This window comes from Manis javanica, chromosome 15 (genome assembly GCF_040802235.1).
Source record: "Manis javanica isolate MJ-LG chromosome 15, MJ_LKY, whole genome shotgun sequence".
Lineage (NCBI taxonomy): Eukaryota > Metazoa > Chordata > Mammalia > Pholidota > Manidae > Manis > Manis javanica.
The window spans coordinates 59,565,194-59,579,282 of NC_133170.1; the positions used below are offsets into that span (position 1 = coordinate 59,565,194).

Sequence of the window (14,089 nt, forward strand, 5' to 3'; positions counted from 1 at the left end):
TGATGTCAGAGTCTGTCCTTCTCCGTGTCTCAGCTACTTTTCCTCAGTTTTGGGTCATGCTCAGGTAGGTGCTTCTGACTTGGTGGCAAAGATGGTCACCAGCGACTCCAGGCTTATGTCTGCCAGCTCAGCAAACCAGCAGAATGAAGACATCTCTCACAGTAGCTGTAGCAGGAGTCCTGGGGAAGACTCTCCTTGGCCCAGGTTGAGTTATGTGCCCATTTCAAAGCCAGCCACGTGGTTCCAATCAGCCAGGCTTGGTAATGGACTGAAAGTTGGTGAGTGAGAGCAGTTCCCTGGAGGAAAATTGAGGAACTTTTGCCAGAAAGAAGGGTGATGGACTCTGGCAGGCAGATGTCAGATGTCTTCTCTACTCCCTGTTAGTAGAACACAGCAGTTCTTGTGACTAGGCCAGCACTCTGCCCAGAGGCCAGGGAGATATTTGGGAGGCTTCCAGGCTTAACATTAGGGTTGAGGACCCAAGGAAGGCAACTATCTCTGCGACCACTTTCAGCCACCTCTCTCACAGGCCCTCTGTTCACCCATCTTTCGTTGTGCTAGAGCACAGGAGGCCCCAGCCCTGGGAGAGGAAATGGGAGGAAGCAGGGTCTCCCATTTGCTAGGCAGTGGTGACACCAAGTCTGGGGGTCTAGATAGAAGCACTGGCTCCCAGAATGTATCCAGGAAGACAGAGCCATGCGCCTAGGTGTCCTCAGTGTCACGCATTCCCTGCAGTTGTCAGAGGTGCAGGGGGCATGGGTAAGGCTCTCCAACTCTTCACAGCCCTCTCAGGGTTTCTGCCCCACCTGGGGCTGCCCAGAGAAATGAAGAAAGTTGTCTTAGAATCAGCCCATGAGCCCCAGCCTCCCCACTCCTGCTCCAGAACATCCCAACCCATGGCACAGCAACTGGTGTGGAGAGGAGCACAGCTGCTGGGACCAGCCAAGGGCATGTCTTCATTAGCAGGCTCTGGAAAAGAAGGGGGCCATCCATCTGCAGGACTGCACTGCCAGAGCCCAGAGGAAACGGCAGCATTTAACAGCCCAGGGGGAGCCTGCAGGAGATACCCGGATGAGTCCTTAGCCTTAGCCTCCTTGTGTGGTCATCATGCGGACCTCCTTTCTGATGCACAGCTCAGGGCAAGGAGACCCTGGGTCAGATGCGGACTGGGAAGGCGCCGTTCTCAGCAGAGGAGAGAGCTAAGCTGCAGCCCAGAGGGAGTTGAGTGAGGGGGTGGGGAGAGAGAGCAGATGCTTTCCCCCTCAACTTGAAAGCTTTCTTCTTTTTCAAGGAAAAGCAGGTAAACAGCCTCTAACAGAGCTCATCTGGACACTTAGCCCCTTCCTTTTCCCTCATGTCTGCCTCCCACTTTTAGAGCAATTGAATGGAGTCCCTTCTGAGAGCTTTCTCGTCTTGCTTTCCAGGTTACAGTTTATGTAACCAATGTCTGTTACAGGAGTTATGCTCCTAGTTGTCAGATGCCAGGGAAAAATGTATACTGACAGCATGCAGCCCTTGAGCCAGGATTTACCCCCAAGCCCCCACTCTTTTATGAAGCAAAAGCTTTTAAGAGACTAATGATGATAATAAGAGCTATATTTGTGAAGTATGTGTCCTGTAATGAAGTGCCAAGCACTGTTCTGAGTCTTGATGACAACTCATGTAATTCTCACAAGCCTACAGGACAAGAGCACCTTTATTATCCCCATTTTCCAGGTAAGGAAACTGAAGCACAAAGTCACTTAACCTTGGTCCTGAGCTAGCATCTATCCCTGGGCAGGTTGACTTCAGGGCCACACTCACAGCCACCAAGAGATCCCCTCACTTGTTGGGTTTTACCTACGTGGGTGGGTCATGCTGATAATTAATTGTAGGATACAGAATGGGCAGAAGGAAACAGTCAAGAAGCTATTATATATAGCTATTGCATATACTGTATGTAGTTGTCCAGGAACAAAATGAGGAGGGCCTCAACTGGGATGTGGACGGATAGGAAGTTGCTGAGGACAGATTTCAGAGGTGTTAAGGATATGAAACCACCCACTTAGCAGAGGGAGCAGGATGGATGTTTAGACTGGGAGATTGGTGCCCTGGGGGAAGAGTGGAGGTGAGACCCAATCTGACATGCTGAGAGCCTCCTAGGAGGTACCCAGGGATGTCCAGCAGGCATCTGGATCAACTGACCTGGAAGTTAGAAGAGAGTGGTGGGCTGAAGACAACTCAGACATGTACACGTTCAGTTGGGAGGTTAGTGCCCAAGGGACAAACCACGTTCCCTGGGGTGTGCTTCCTCCAGGAACTGGGCTTTGAACCAAGTCCTGAAGGACGGGAGTGGTCTGAGAAGCAGGCATCAGAGGAAAGGAGAGTGGGAGGTGGGGTGTCATTGTGATGAGGAGCCTATCATGGAGGGAAAGGGGAGTGAGGTGGGCAGGTGTTGAGTGCATAGGAGAAGGGAGGTTACACGGAAAAGCAACAGAAAACTTTGGAATGGTTTTTTGATGACTCTTTCCTCCTAAATCTGATAAAAAATGAAAATCTTTAGACTGATGTTCAAAGTTGCTGTGCCCTCCTTTACTCTTCCAAAGTATCCTTAAAACCAGTGCAACAGGAAGATGTGTGCATTGAACTACCTTTAAAGTCCTCCTGTTACAACAAAACAAAGTGGGCCACCAGGAGACACCCCACATGTATCTTACCAGTAGGAACGTTCACAAGGGAATGAGGGCAGATGATGGGAGGCAGTCTTGATTAGAAACAAGGAATAAGCAAGACCCCATCAGTGCTTCCAGGCAGGGTAAGAAGTGAGTGGGCTGCCAGGTGAGAAAGCCAGTGGGAGTGTTGGCTAGTCTGGTGCCTTCCCACATGGGCCTCTTCTGGATGTGAAGGGTGTGCTCTGCCCTGGTGGCGGTGCGGTCCAGCAGGGGGCGTGACCCCTACTTCCTGCAAGGCTTATCTGGTAGCTTAGTGGGCGTAGGGTGGGAGAGCATAGCAGCACATCTAAAGGCTTGGGTTTAGAAGTACTGTATGGTTGCTCCTGAGCTTTATTTACTAAGTTGCTAAAAGGAAGCTTAACTCAACTACAGTCGTCCCTTGTACAGCACACATGTGAACCACACAGGTCCACTTATACACGATTTTTTTCAATAAACGTATTGGATAATTTTTAGAGATTATGGCAATTTGAAACATTTGCTTTTCTCTAGCTTACTTTATTATAAGAATACAGTATATAAATATGTATAACATACAAAACATGTGTTAATCAACTGTTTATGTTATCATTAAGGCTTCCAGTCAACAGGAGACTATGAGTAGCTAAGTTTTGGAGTCAAAAGTTATGCATGGATTTTTCACTGCTCAGGGGTCAGTGCCCCTAACTCCCACATTGTTCAAGGGTCAGCTATATTTGCTTTCCCTCATTAGAGTAATATCTAAGTACCACAAAACATTTGGAAAATACAGAGAGAAGAAATGTAAACAAACACCCATAGCATGACAGCTACTATTACTATTTTGACATACTTTTGCCAATCTTTTCTCTATTATAATCTCTTTTAATTGGTTTTACACAATTATGATCAATTCAGAGTCCAGTTACTTATCTAATGTTATAATATAAACACTTGTTCATTGAACTCTGGATTTTAATTTCATTTGTCAACCAAAACCGTTTTACCAGACAGTGCATGAGGAAATCAGGAGCCCTCTGGATTGGCATGGGAGGGGAGGCAGAGCTGGGGTGAAAGGTGGTAGGGTCATGAGACCCAGACAACCCTCCTCTCAAGCCCTTTCAGGAAGGAATGAGTGAGTGCTGAGGCGGGGGTCAGGCTGTTGCTGGTCCTGAGAAAATCCATTGCCCTGGCTAATCTGATGTTGTGGGCACCAGACAAACCCAAGAGTGGTTGGAACATTAGAAAGCTCCCAGCCTCCCAGAGATTCCTGCAGGCCCTAGAACTAATCTTATTTAGAAGGAAGAGTGCTGGACCCTCCCATAGCTGGGAAGTGAGACCACTTGGCTGTTTCTCCTCCTCACACATAGAAGGGAGAACCTGAGGAAGCTGCCATTGCCCATCAGGGGCGAAGGCCTCTCAGCAGCTTCAGTTCACAGTCACTCCCACAGCTCTGTTTGTGGCTTCTACATGGTAAATAATCGTATGGTGGAAATTCTAAGCAGCTCACTGGCTCCAGGTTGAGGATTTTTTTTTAACATACAAGTCAGTTTGTCAACTTGTTAGTTATGGGGAAGATTTAAGGGATCTGAGGATGAAAATAGGATCTGGGAATGTGTTTTTATAGAGCTGTTTACTGCCCAGGCTGGGTATTGACTGCTCACATCTCTGAGACATAACCAAATAGTTTGTTTACTTGCAGAGAAATGTGCTATCAGCCAGGGAAGAGACAGCTTTTTTCCTCCTTCTGATATCTGAGTGTGGCATAAAAACTAAAATACCATGATAACCGTGAAACAGTTTCACCAGTGGCTGCACTTAAATGGGTTCGTTGTAGTGTTTTTCTCTTCATTGGGTGCCTCTCCCATCCTCAGTCTGACCTAAGTGTGTCAAGATTGTCTTCAGCATGGCTGCAAACACACTTCGGAAACAGCCCACTTGGGTTCGCATCCTGGCACCTGCCGTTACTGGCTGTATTTCCTCAGCAGGAAGTCGGAAGCGGTAACACCTGTCTCCTGGAGTAGCTGTGAGGATTGCATGAGCTGAGGACTGTAACGCCCTGGAGCTCCAAGGGCCAGCCCTCGGTAAACAACCCCACCACTGCTGGCCACTGCTGCTCGGGTGGCCTCTGTGCCTGGTCTGACCCACGTGTGGGGCCTGAAATGAGAAGACCAGTGTCTGGGTCCTGCTCCCACAGACTCACAAGGAAAATAAGACAGCCAGCTTCCCCAGGGAAGTAGTGACTGAGGATCTTAAATTCAACCTTATGGGGCCATTTGCCCAAACCCAGGCTAGAGACCATGTATGCCTGTGGACTTGCTGGCCATACAGCTTTTCAGTCCTTTTCTGAATGCATTGGTTTCGCTACTAGCAAAAGAGTACTCAAGACTTTCAGCAAAGGTTTTGTGATCTCTTGAGAGGGAAGGTGCTTTAATCGTGCCAAAATTGCTTTTTGGGAGAGAAAAACTCCAACGGTTATCACATGGACTTGGTCATTTCCTACTTTGTTTATTTTCCCATTAACCCCACACATGGTCCCTTTGCCTGTGGCCTCTACTCTCCTACTGAGTACTGTTGACCCACCCAGGCATGGTATGTGGTGGGACAGCCCTGGCTGCATTCCCAAGCAAAATGCTCCGCTCCTCCAAGTTGTCAGTCTCCTCCCCTGAGGTGTGTTTTTTGTCTAACGTTTGCCTATTATTTCTGACATGTGGCAGCTTGTCTTGAGACCTGGGTAAGAAAACGCATCCCTGACTCCCGCTGGGGCCTCAGTCCAGGTCGGACCAGGGAGAGAGTCCACGCAGTGTTGCCTTGGCTGTCATGAGGATGGGCTCTGCCCTGGCCAGCCCTGCTCAGGCCCGAGCGCCTGTTCTCTGTCCCGTGTCTCCTGCTGTTTATGTTTTAAGTATAATGGAAGCCTCCCACTCTGAGCTCTGTGGGTCAAGGCTCCCATCAATTTCTTGACAGATGGCAGTTTAAGAAAGAGGCTCCTTTGTGCCCTTATACATCTTTATTTCCTAACCCATGAAGTTAGTCATGGAGCAGAGAGTGTCCAAAAACATAGTTTCAAGGTGACTTTTTCCTGGCACCCTTAACAGAGAAATGCTCAGAGTGCGTTAAGTTTGATTTTGGCCTGAAAGGATCTTTGTTGGAAGTAATGCTTAGTGCAGGGTGGGAAGACTGTATCTACCAATTTCGGGAATGTAGGTGGTGCTCCCCTGAGGGTGGGTCAGTTAATGAGCAAGCAGCCCCCACTGGGCTGAGGTCAGAGGAATTCTGTCCAGCCAGCAGGATTGGACTCCATCAACCGGCTGGCCCACTAGGAGTCCCATGTTAAATAACAGTCCTTTAGAGTAACTTCCTGCGTTGGGGTACCCTGCTGTCAGCACTCTGGGGGCAGCTGCATGCTTGAGTCTTCATGTTGCGCTCACGTGAGAGCACACTGCAGCTGCCTGTCTCTCTCTCTGCAGCATCCCAGTACGGTGCCAGCTTAAAGAAGCAGAGAAGCCGCAGCATCCTCAGCTCCTTCTTCTGCTGCTTCCGAGACTATAATGTGGAGGCCCCGCCAGCCAGCAGCCCCAGTGTGCTTCCGCCACTGGTGGAGGACAATGGTGGGCTTCAGAAGGTCAGTTCTCATGGGGGCTGTGCATGTGGCCAAACTCAGCAGCTGCATAGCTGCACCATTCTTGACAAATGTCCTTCATAAAAATCTGTGACAGTATATGTGCAGCCATTTATTTAAAGATTTGAAATTACCAAGCAAGTCATCTTGTTGTTAAAGGATATCTCAGTCATTCCCATTTAGTAACTAAGGAACATATTTTGATGAGAATTATAAGTCACTTCACATTTTTGTAACTCTCTTGGGAAGTTGACTGTGCAAAATAGAGAGTTAAAGAGCCAAGAGTAGACAAGTGGAGAAACAGACACAGAAAAGAACCAATAATAACTATAAATGTATTTAACTACCTTGCTGAATAACAAGCATATTTGTTACATATTCTCTTACATGTATCAAATAAAAAAGGGAAGTCCTGTTGTCACCATAGGTTAAAAAAACAAATTCTGCCCAAATGTTGCCTAATAGACACAGAAACAGAGTAACTCAGAACAGAGTAAAAGGCTGAGCAAAAAGGTATCACACAAGTACAGGCAGAAAAGAAAGTATGGGTTACAGTATTATCTCAGTTGAAATAGAACTTAAGGTAAAAATCACTGAAAAAGGCAAAGAATTATTCATTGTGAAGACAGAGATTTAGGACACACAGGTCATAAAAGTCTGCATCCCAAGTAACATGAGCAAAGGGCATGAACAGGCATTCACAAAATGAGAAATACAATTGGTCAGTAAACATGAAAAATATTCAATGTGGTCAATAATCAAAGAAACACAAACTAAAACAGTGAGATGTCCTTCTCCATCTATCCAATTATCAGAGACATTTTTAAAGATAACATTTAGATTTTCTCTCTGGGGGGGAAACTTGGCAATATAATCTTAAAACCTTAAAAATGTGCCTATTTGATTATGATTGGCACACATGGTGTGCCTGTTGGGTGATAGGGAAGACAGTGGAGCACAGAGAAGACAAGTAGTAACTCTGTGGCATCTTACTACATTGATGGACAGTGACTGCAATGGGGTATCGGGGGGGACTTGATAATATGGGTGAATGTAGTAACCACAATGTTGATCATGTGAAATCTTCATGAGAGTGTATGATACCTTACATCAATGATACCTTAATAAAAAAATGCCTATTTGTTCAGCCAAGAAGTTCCCCCTTTTTGACATAATCATCGGTGCAAAGATTTACCCATAAAATACTATACAGCATAGATTATGATCCTACAAAATGGTAAGCAACTGGATGATCAGCAGTAAACAATAAGAGACTTGCAGCATAACCACACAAACAGTATGCCACTATTGAAAATGATATATCATAAATATTATTTATATAGGGAAGTGTTCACAATACATCATTCAGGAAAAGGCTAAGGTATAGAAGGTGAGCACACCTATAAGAATGCAGGTAGTCAGACACACACAGACATTTGTAAGGCTAGGAGGATGTAGGCCAAAACTTGAAGAGATTATTGCAGACTGGTGGGATTACATGTGGGATTTTCTCCTCTCCTCTGTGCTTTTTTTCTTTCTCATTTTTCTTTGTTTTTTCCTCAGTTTTCACAACATAAGCTTAAATCCTTTTGTGATTAGAAAATAAACTATTTTAAAAGCACATAAGAATGTAAGGAAGAGATTCTGGGACAATGACAGCCTGAGCACATGTCTCTGGCCATTTAAATTCTGTGTCTGGATAAACCCTGGTGAGCCTGCTGGTAGAGCCTGGAAGGTACATTAAAGCCTCCAGTTGTCCTCACATCTCTAGAGAAAGGATAGACATGGGGGTCATATTCTCCAGTGTTCAGTGAGAAGCAGGGAATCCCCAACAGAGGGAAATGCTTGCCTCTCTTGGGGTCCTGGGACAGAGGTTTGAAATGTATAGAGGTATGAGGTCAGCCAGTGAGCTGGACCTGTGGACCCCCTGGGAAGGGCCTGCCCTGCCCACTGGATCATGTGGTCCGCTGGGCCAGGCCTTTCTCAGCCCTTGTGCCCTGGAGATGCTCCGCAGTTCTGGAGCTGTCTCCCTCTCCTGTGGCCTGTCAGGTTGAGCTCTGCTGGACCATGAAAACCTTACCCTCTGCCCCTCTGTGTGCCAGTGGCAAGAAAGCCCAAGTTGACAAACCAGTATGAGGCTCCTCTGAGTGCTGAGGTGGAGCTAATGGAAGAACTTCAGCATACAACTCAGGGAATGGTGTTTCAGGAAATGGACTTGAGTACAAAAGTAATTTTTAGAGCTTAAAAAAAGAATCCCATGGTTCTAAATATAAAAATCTGGTAAACAAACTGAGAAAAAGGGGAGTGAGAATAGTCATGCTGAGAACTGCATTAATGTTCTGGAGGAGTGAGTGGAAGAAATACCTTATTATTCAGACCAGAAACACAGAGATGGCAACTGTGAGGTGCAGAAGAGGATCTAGAAAATCAAAAGTGCAAATAGTAAGAGTTCCAGGAAGAGAGGAAATTTTTCCCTGAGCTGAAAAAAGGCAAACTGAAGGGGCTCACCAAATTCACAGCAGGACTGGAGGGGCCAAGTGGGGAGCACATGCCTGAATAAACACTGTCAAAATTCTGGAATGTAAATATAAAGAGAAAATCTTACAAGCTACCAGAAAAAGTCATTTTCAGAGAAAATAAAATGTTACTAGTACCAGACTTCTCATCCACAACACCAAAAGCCAAAAGTGAGAAACTTCACGGGCTCCAGAGGGAAAAAAATTACAAACCGAAAATTCTATACATGACCAAGTTATCATTTATCTATGAGGCAAAAGAAGTACATTTTCAGAGATGTAATGATTCATAGAGGGAGTCAAAAACATTTGGGTGAGATTGGTATTCAGGTCCAATAAAATGATAGAACACGTAGGAGTAAGTACAACCATCAGGAACAGAACTGTAACAAGTAGCACAATTAGAAAATATATCCTCACAATTCATAGTGAAAGAGGAAATAACCAGAAATGTGAACAAGCCATCAATATTAAGGAAAAGGAAAAAGAACAAATATAATAAAGAGTAAACTTAACATAAAAACTAGGCATAAAGCCAAGTTTAATGAACCAAAGTCTCCTAACAAGAGACCAAGACTATAGCAGCTTGTATAGTAATGCATCTAAGACTATACCTGTCGGATAGGAATGTTTAATGGAGTACTTACTTAATTGGCAGTAAGTAAAAGAAAACTGACAAATAGCTTAAACAAATAGGGGATTATTTCCCTCATGTAGAAAGTCTGAGTCTGGCAGTTGCTGGGGTTAGTTTAGATGCTTGATGATACCAGCAGGGATGCAGACTCTTCTGTTCTTTCGTCTTCCCATCTTTCTGCTCTACCATCCTTGGTATGTTGGGCTTCATCCTCATTCATGCTTTTTGTTTATTAACTCAGAGAGCTTTAGATTCATACCCACACTTTAGGGAAGATGAGGGGGAAGAGTAACACTAGCCCTATCTGTCCCTTTTTGAAAAATAAATGCTTTCACAGAAAATCCCCGGAGACTTCTGCTTATGTCTTATTGCCCAGAACTGTGTCACATGGCTACCCTCCAGCAGCAAGGGAGACCCAAGAGAGGAAGAATTTAGACTGGCATATTCCTGCCCTCCATGAAACCTGAGCTCTTTTCATAAAGGAGAAAAGCAGAATGACCACAGAGTAGATATACTAGTTAGGGTGGGTTCGGTTATGCTGCAGTAACAACCCCCAAACCTCAGAGGCTTACACAGTTAGTTTTTACTGAGGCTTCATGTTTATTGTGGGTTGGCTGAGCCTTCTGGTCTTGGGCACCATCCAACAGAAATGTAATGTGAGCCACATATGTAATTAAAATTTTTCTAGTAGCCTCATTTTTTAAGATTTTTTTAAACATTAAATTAATTTTAATAATATATTTTGTTTGACACAATATATCCAAAATATTTCAACATGTGATTGATAGAAAAAACTATTAATTAGATAAAACTTTACATTCTTTTTAATCTTACTCTTCAAAATCTGATGTGTATTTTTTACTTACAGAACATCTTAATTTGGACTACCCAGATTTCAATAGCTATATGTGACTAATAGCTACCATATCAAACCCATTTGATGATTCTAATTTTGGAGTTGTATTTTGGGTTTTCTATGCAAATAATCATGTCATATGCAAATAAAAACCAAATGCTCAGTAGCCACATGTGACTAGTAGCTACATTACTGGAATACATAACTGTCTTGTCCTCCTTCATGGGTGTAGACTAAGGAAGGCCCCAGTCTCTTTGCTTCCATGACTGTCAGAGTAGGAAAAAAGGAATGTGGTAGGTCACACTGGCTCTTAACGTTTTTACTCAGAAGTAACATTTCAACTTATATTTTACTAGCCAAAGTAATTCATATGACTACACCTAACTTCAAGGGGCATAGAAGTATGATCCTACCATGGTCTAGAAAGAAAACTGCAATTATTTGGTGAACAGTGCTAATGAATATTAATTATAGTAGGTGGCTAATAGTTTCTGACCCAACAGCTAATGTACAGTGATTTCTAAAAAGTGGAGAGTACAGAGGTAGGAAAATATACAGAGCAGATCAAATAAAAAGAAAGCAAAAAATGGCAATATTAAACTCATGTAAAACAAGATTCAAGGCCAAAAGCATTAAACAGGAGAGAGATGTTTTATAATGATAAAAGGTCTAATGCGTAAAATATATTAGCCATAAACCTTTACATACCAATCAACAGTACAGCCAAATACATAGAAGAAAACCATTTAAACATAAAAAGCTATAAAGTAAAGAGCAAACAGCATAGGAAAATCATTGGCAGTTTCTGGCTTTGGGAATAAGACAAGATAATAAAACAATTGGTATAAATAATGAAAAAATACAAACTAGTTTTACTTGTATATGAGATGATTATTTACATAGGAGACCCAAAATACTACCAAAAAATTAGAAATATTAAACATTTTTGATATGGTGGCTCTTATTTATGGAGAAAGTTTTGTGTTACTGGATAGGAAGATTTAAAATTTACATAGAAGAAAAACTGTCTATGAATAACTGAGAAGTTTTTGGAAAAAAAATGAAGGATGACTTGCCTTAAAAGATAGGAAATCTTCCTTTACACTGGTGTAGAAAAGTACATCAGTGGAATTTGTATAATGAGATTCCACTGTGAACCCAGTTGCAGCCCCAGATTTTGACATCTTCCCTCAGTGTACTCCCTCCCCCAATTTAAAAATCAATGATGTAGGGAATCGCCATTAGTGAAGGGAACATAGTTTTTGCCCTAGGCCTATGGAGGAAGAAGAAAGCCATTGCTGTCATAGTAAAAGTTATTTTAAAATAGCATCTGCCTCAATGAAATGACATGAGAAAATGGTGGTGTACCTTTGGAAGGTTACCTGGAATATTTAGTATATATCAGAGAATAAAGGTCTTTAAAGGCAGTTCCTCTGGCAGAGCTGAGATCATCTGGACTTAGTGTTCATTAGTGGACTTCCTTCAGTGAACATTTGTCCAAAATTTAAAGAATTAACTTGACTCTGAATAATGCATCATTTGCATACTACTTGACTATTCAGTCTGTGGGACCAGACCCCATAGAAAGAGCTGTTTCGAAGTGGAGCAGCTAATTCCTCGAGGAGGACCCTCTGCCCTTTGCACCCAGCTTGGTCAGGACACCTGGTACACAAAGCCCAGGCCCATTAGATGTGGAAGCAGATTCTAGGCTTTTCTCTACTTCTGATTCCCGGGTCTCCCTGCCCCTTGGATCTCAGCATACCAGAGGAAGAGGGAAGGCTGTGGGCAGAGTGCACAGATGGCCTCTAGTGGTCCATCCACCCTGGATATTTACTTTCCCTGGAGAAATGCTTTAGCAGCAGTGGCTTGGGGTGATAGACATTGCCACCATCACAGTTACAACCTGGACCTGTAGGCCAGTTGCCCAAAACTAGTGTCTGCAGCCACTAGCCAGAAGTGAGGAGTCAGCACCCAAAGACCCCAATGGCAGAGACCATGGAGGACTTCTAAGAGTGAGGACAGAGTAAAAGGGAGTTCTGGGCACTCCCTAATACATTCATACCCCATGTAGACACATACACACCTGTAGGGTAGTTTTCAAGCCCAAATATCTGTCTGGTCATAGCCTGTGTTGCCAAGTTGTTCAGATGTTTTGTCATTCTCTCTCACATCACTAATGTGCTCACCTCATCTGAAGGTGCACCTGTGTGTAGGGGCCATTGCAGTCTCCTGCTAGTGCACTGGGTCTCAACCAGAGGTGATTTTGCCCCCTAGGGAACACTTAGCATGTCTGGAGACATACTTGATTGCCGCTGTTGGGGTCTCTACTGGCTTCTAGTGTTTAGAGGCCAAGGATGCTCCTGTTAGACACCCTGTGATGCACAGGACAGCCCCCATGTCAGAGAGTTGCCAGGCCCAGGATGTCCACAGTGTGGGGTTGAGACACTACTCTATAGTGACCCAACAGGCTTGTAGGCTTCTGTGAAAATCTCTCCCACCAAAAGCAGTGACTGCTCCCAGGTCTGCATGTTGGGAGTTATGTTATTTAAGAGCTCATGAGATAAACTCTGCCTAAGTTCTTGAAAACAGGATTTGATCTGATTGTGGAGTCACCTTGGTGTTGGAAAGCAGCCCTGCCTTGAATAATGACTGAAGGCAGTTTAGAATCCTTAAGACAAGCTCCACGTGTCCTGAAAAAGGAAAGAGCCATCAAGATCATCTCAAGAGGAAACAATAGTGGCTGTGCACTGCAGAGGTGGTAACTAGGGGCTGGCGATAATTGAAGAGTTCCAAGTGGCCCTTGGAGTCTGAACACCAGCCACCTGTCACTGCCGACATTAGTTGACCTCTTCCCATGAGACCACTGTCATAGTGGCCTGCTCAACAAAGCTGGATATGTTTTTCATGAATCCTTCAATGCAGGAGACGGTGAGACTGCATCTCTTTTCAGGGCCTATGGTGCTGCCCTCCCAGTCATTGCCTCCATTCCCACCATCTGAAAAAGAAGAAACACAGAACTGGAAATGCTCAGTGGAGAGAAATGTGTTCTTTATTAGCACTTCTTAATAATGCTAAAATGAAGTAGTCTCCACAACCAGATTTGGAGTGGCTCCTGAGGCTGAGGAGTTGGGGGGGCCCTTCCTTGGGGCCTGGGTTTTCTTCGCACTCCCTATGAACACAGGCTCCGGTCCTCTTAGGGGAAGTCACCTCCACGACTGTAGCCTCAGAGGGCACTTCCTGCACCTCGTCTTGTCCCTCTGCCCAGTCCTCCACTGGAAGAGGGCCAAGGGGCTCCTTGTAACCTGCATACTTGTCTGCCTTCCCTGCATACTTATAACCTAAGGCTTGTCTTTTTAGTGGAGAAAACTTACCTAAAAGAAGAAGCAAGCTTTAATTTTTTATTTTTCAAGTAAGGATTAAATGCCTGGGAGTCAGGGAGGTGCTATTTAAATAAACAAGATGATTAGTGAGCCTCAGGAACCCAGCCTGGTTTGGTGGAGGGCAGGGGGGATACTGGGAGGCCCAGTGCCCTAACTGTGGAAAATCTCTGGGTTCCTCCTGTTCATTAACTACCATCAGATACAGAGAATGGGAAATCACAGGGCTGCTATACCCAAGCACTTTGAAGTTTCTTTTGAGTATATGATCTACTTCTCTTCAAACCTAACAATGACTTTTTTTTTCTTTTCCCTCAGGGTGACCAGAGGCAGGTCATTCCCATACCAAGCGTATGTATATTTATCCAATTTTATTTAAACATTCATAGAAACTTGTAGCTCTGGGCCTACTAAT

At 44.3% G+C, this 14,089-nt stretch overlaps 1 protein-coding gene across 8 annotated transcripts in view; it reads left to right on the forward strand.

Annotated features, from left to right (window-relative positions):
• The window catches only part of CTDSPL (CTD small phosphatase like), a 107,773-nt gene that overhangs the window by 71,652 nt on the left and 22,032 nt on the right, over nt 1–14,089 (forward strand). For all 8 annotated transcript variants that reach the window (XR_005060214.2, XM_017665230.3, XM_017665220.3 and 5 more), the window contains exons 2-3: nt 6,140–6,294; nt 13,993–14,025. Coding sequence is in view for 7 of the 8 variants with exons in the window: in XM_017665230.3 (XP_017520719.1) it covers nt 6,140–6,294; nt 13,993–14,025 (188 nt within the window). In the remaining variant the exon portion in view is untranslated. The remainder of the gene's footprint in view (nt 1–6,139; nt 6,295–13,992; nt 14,026–14,089) is intronic.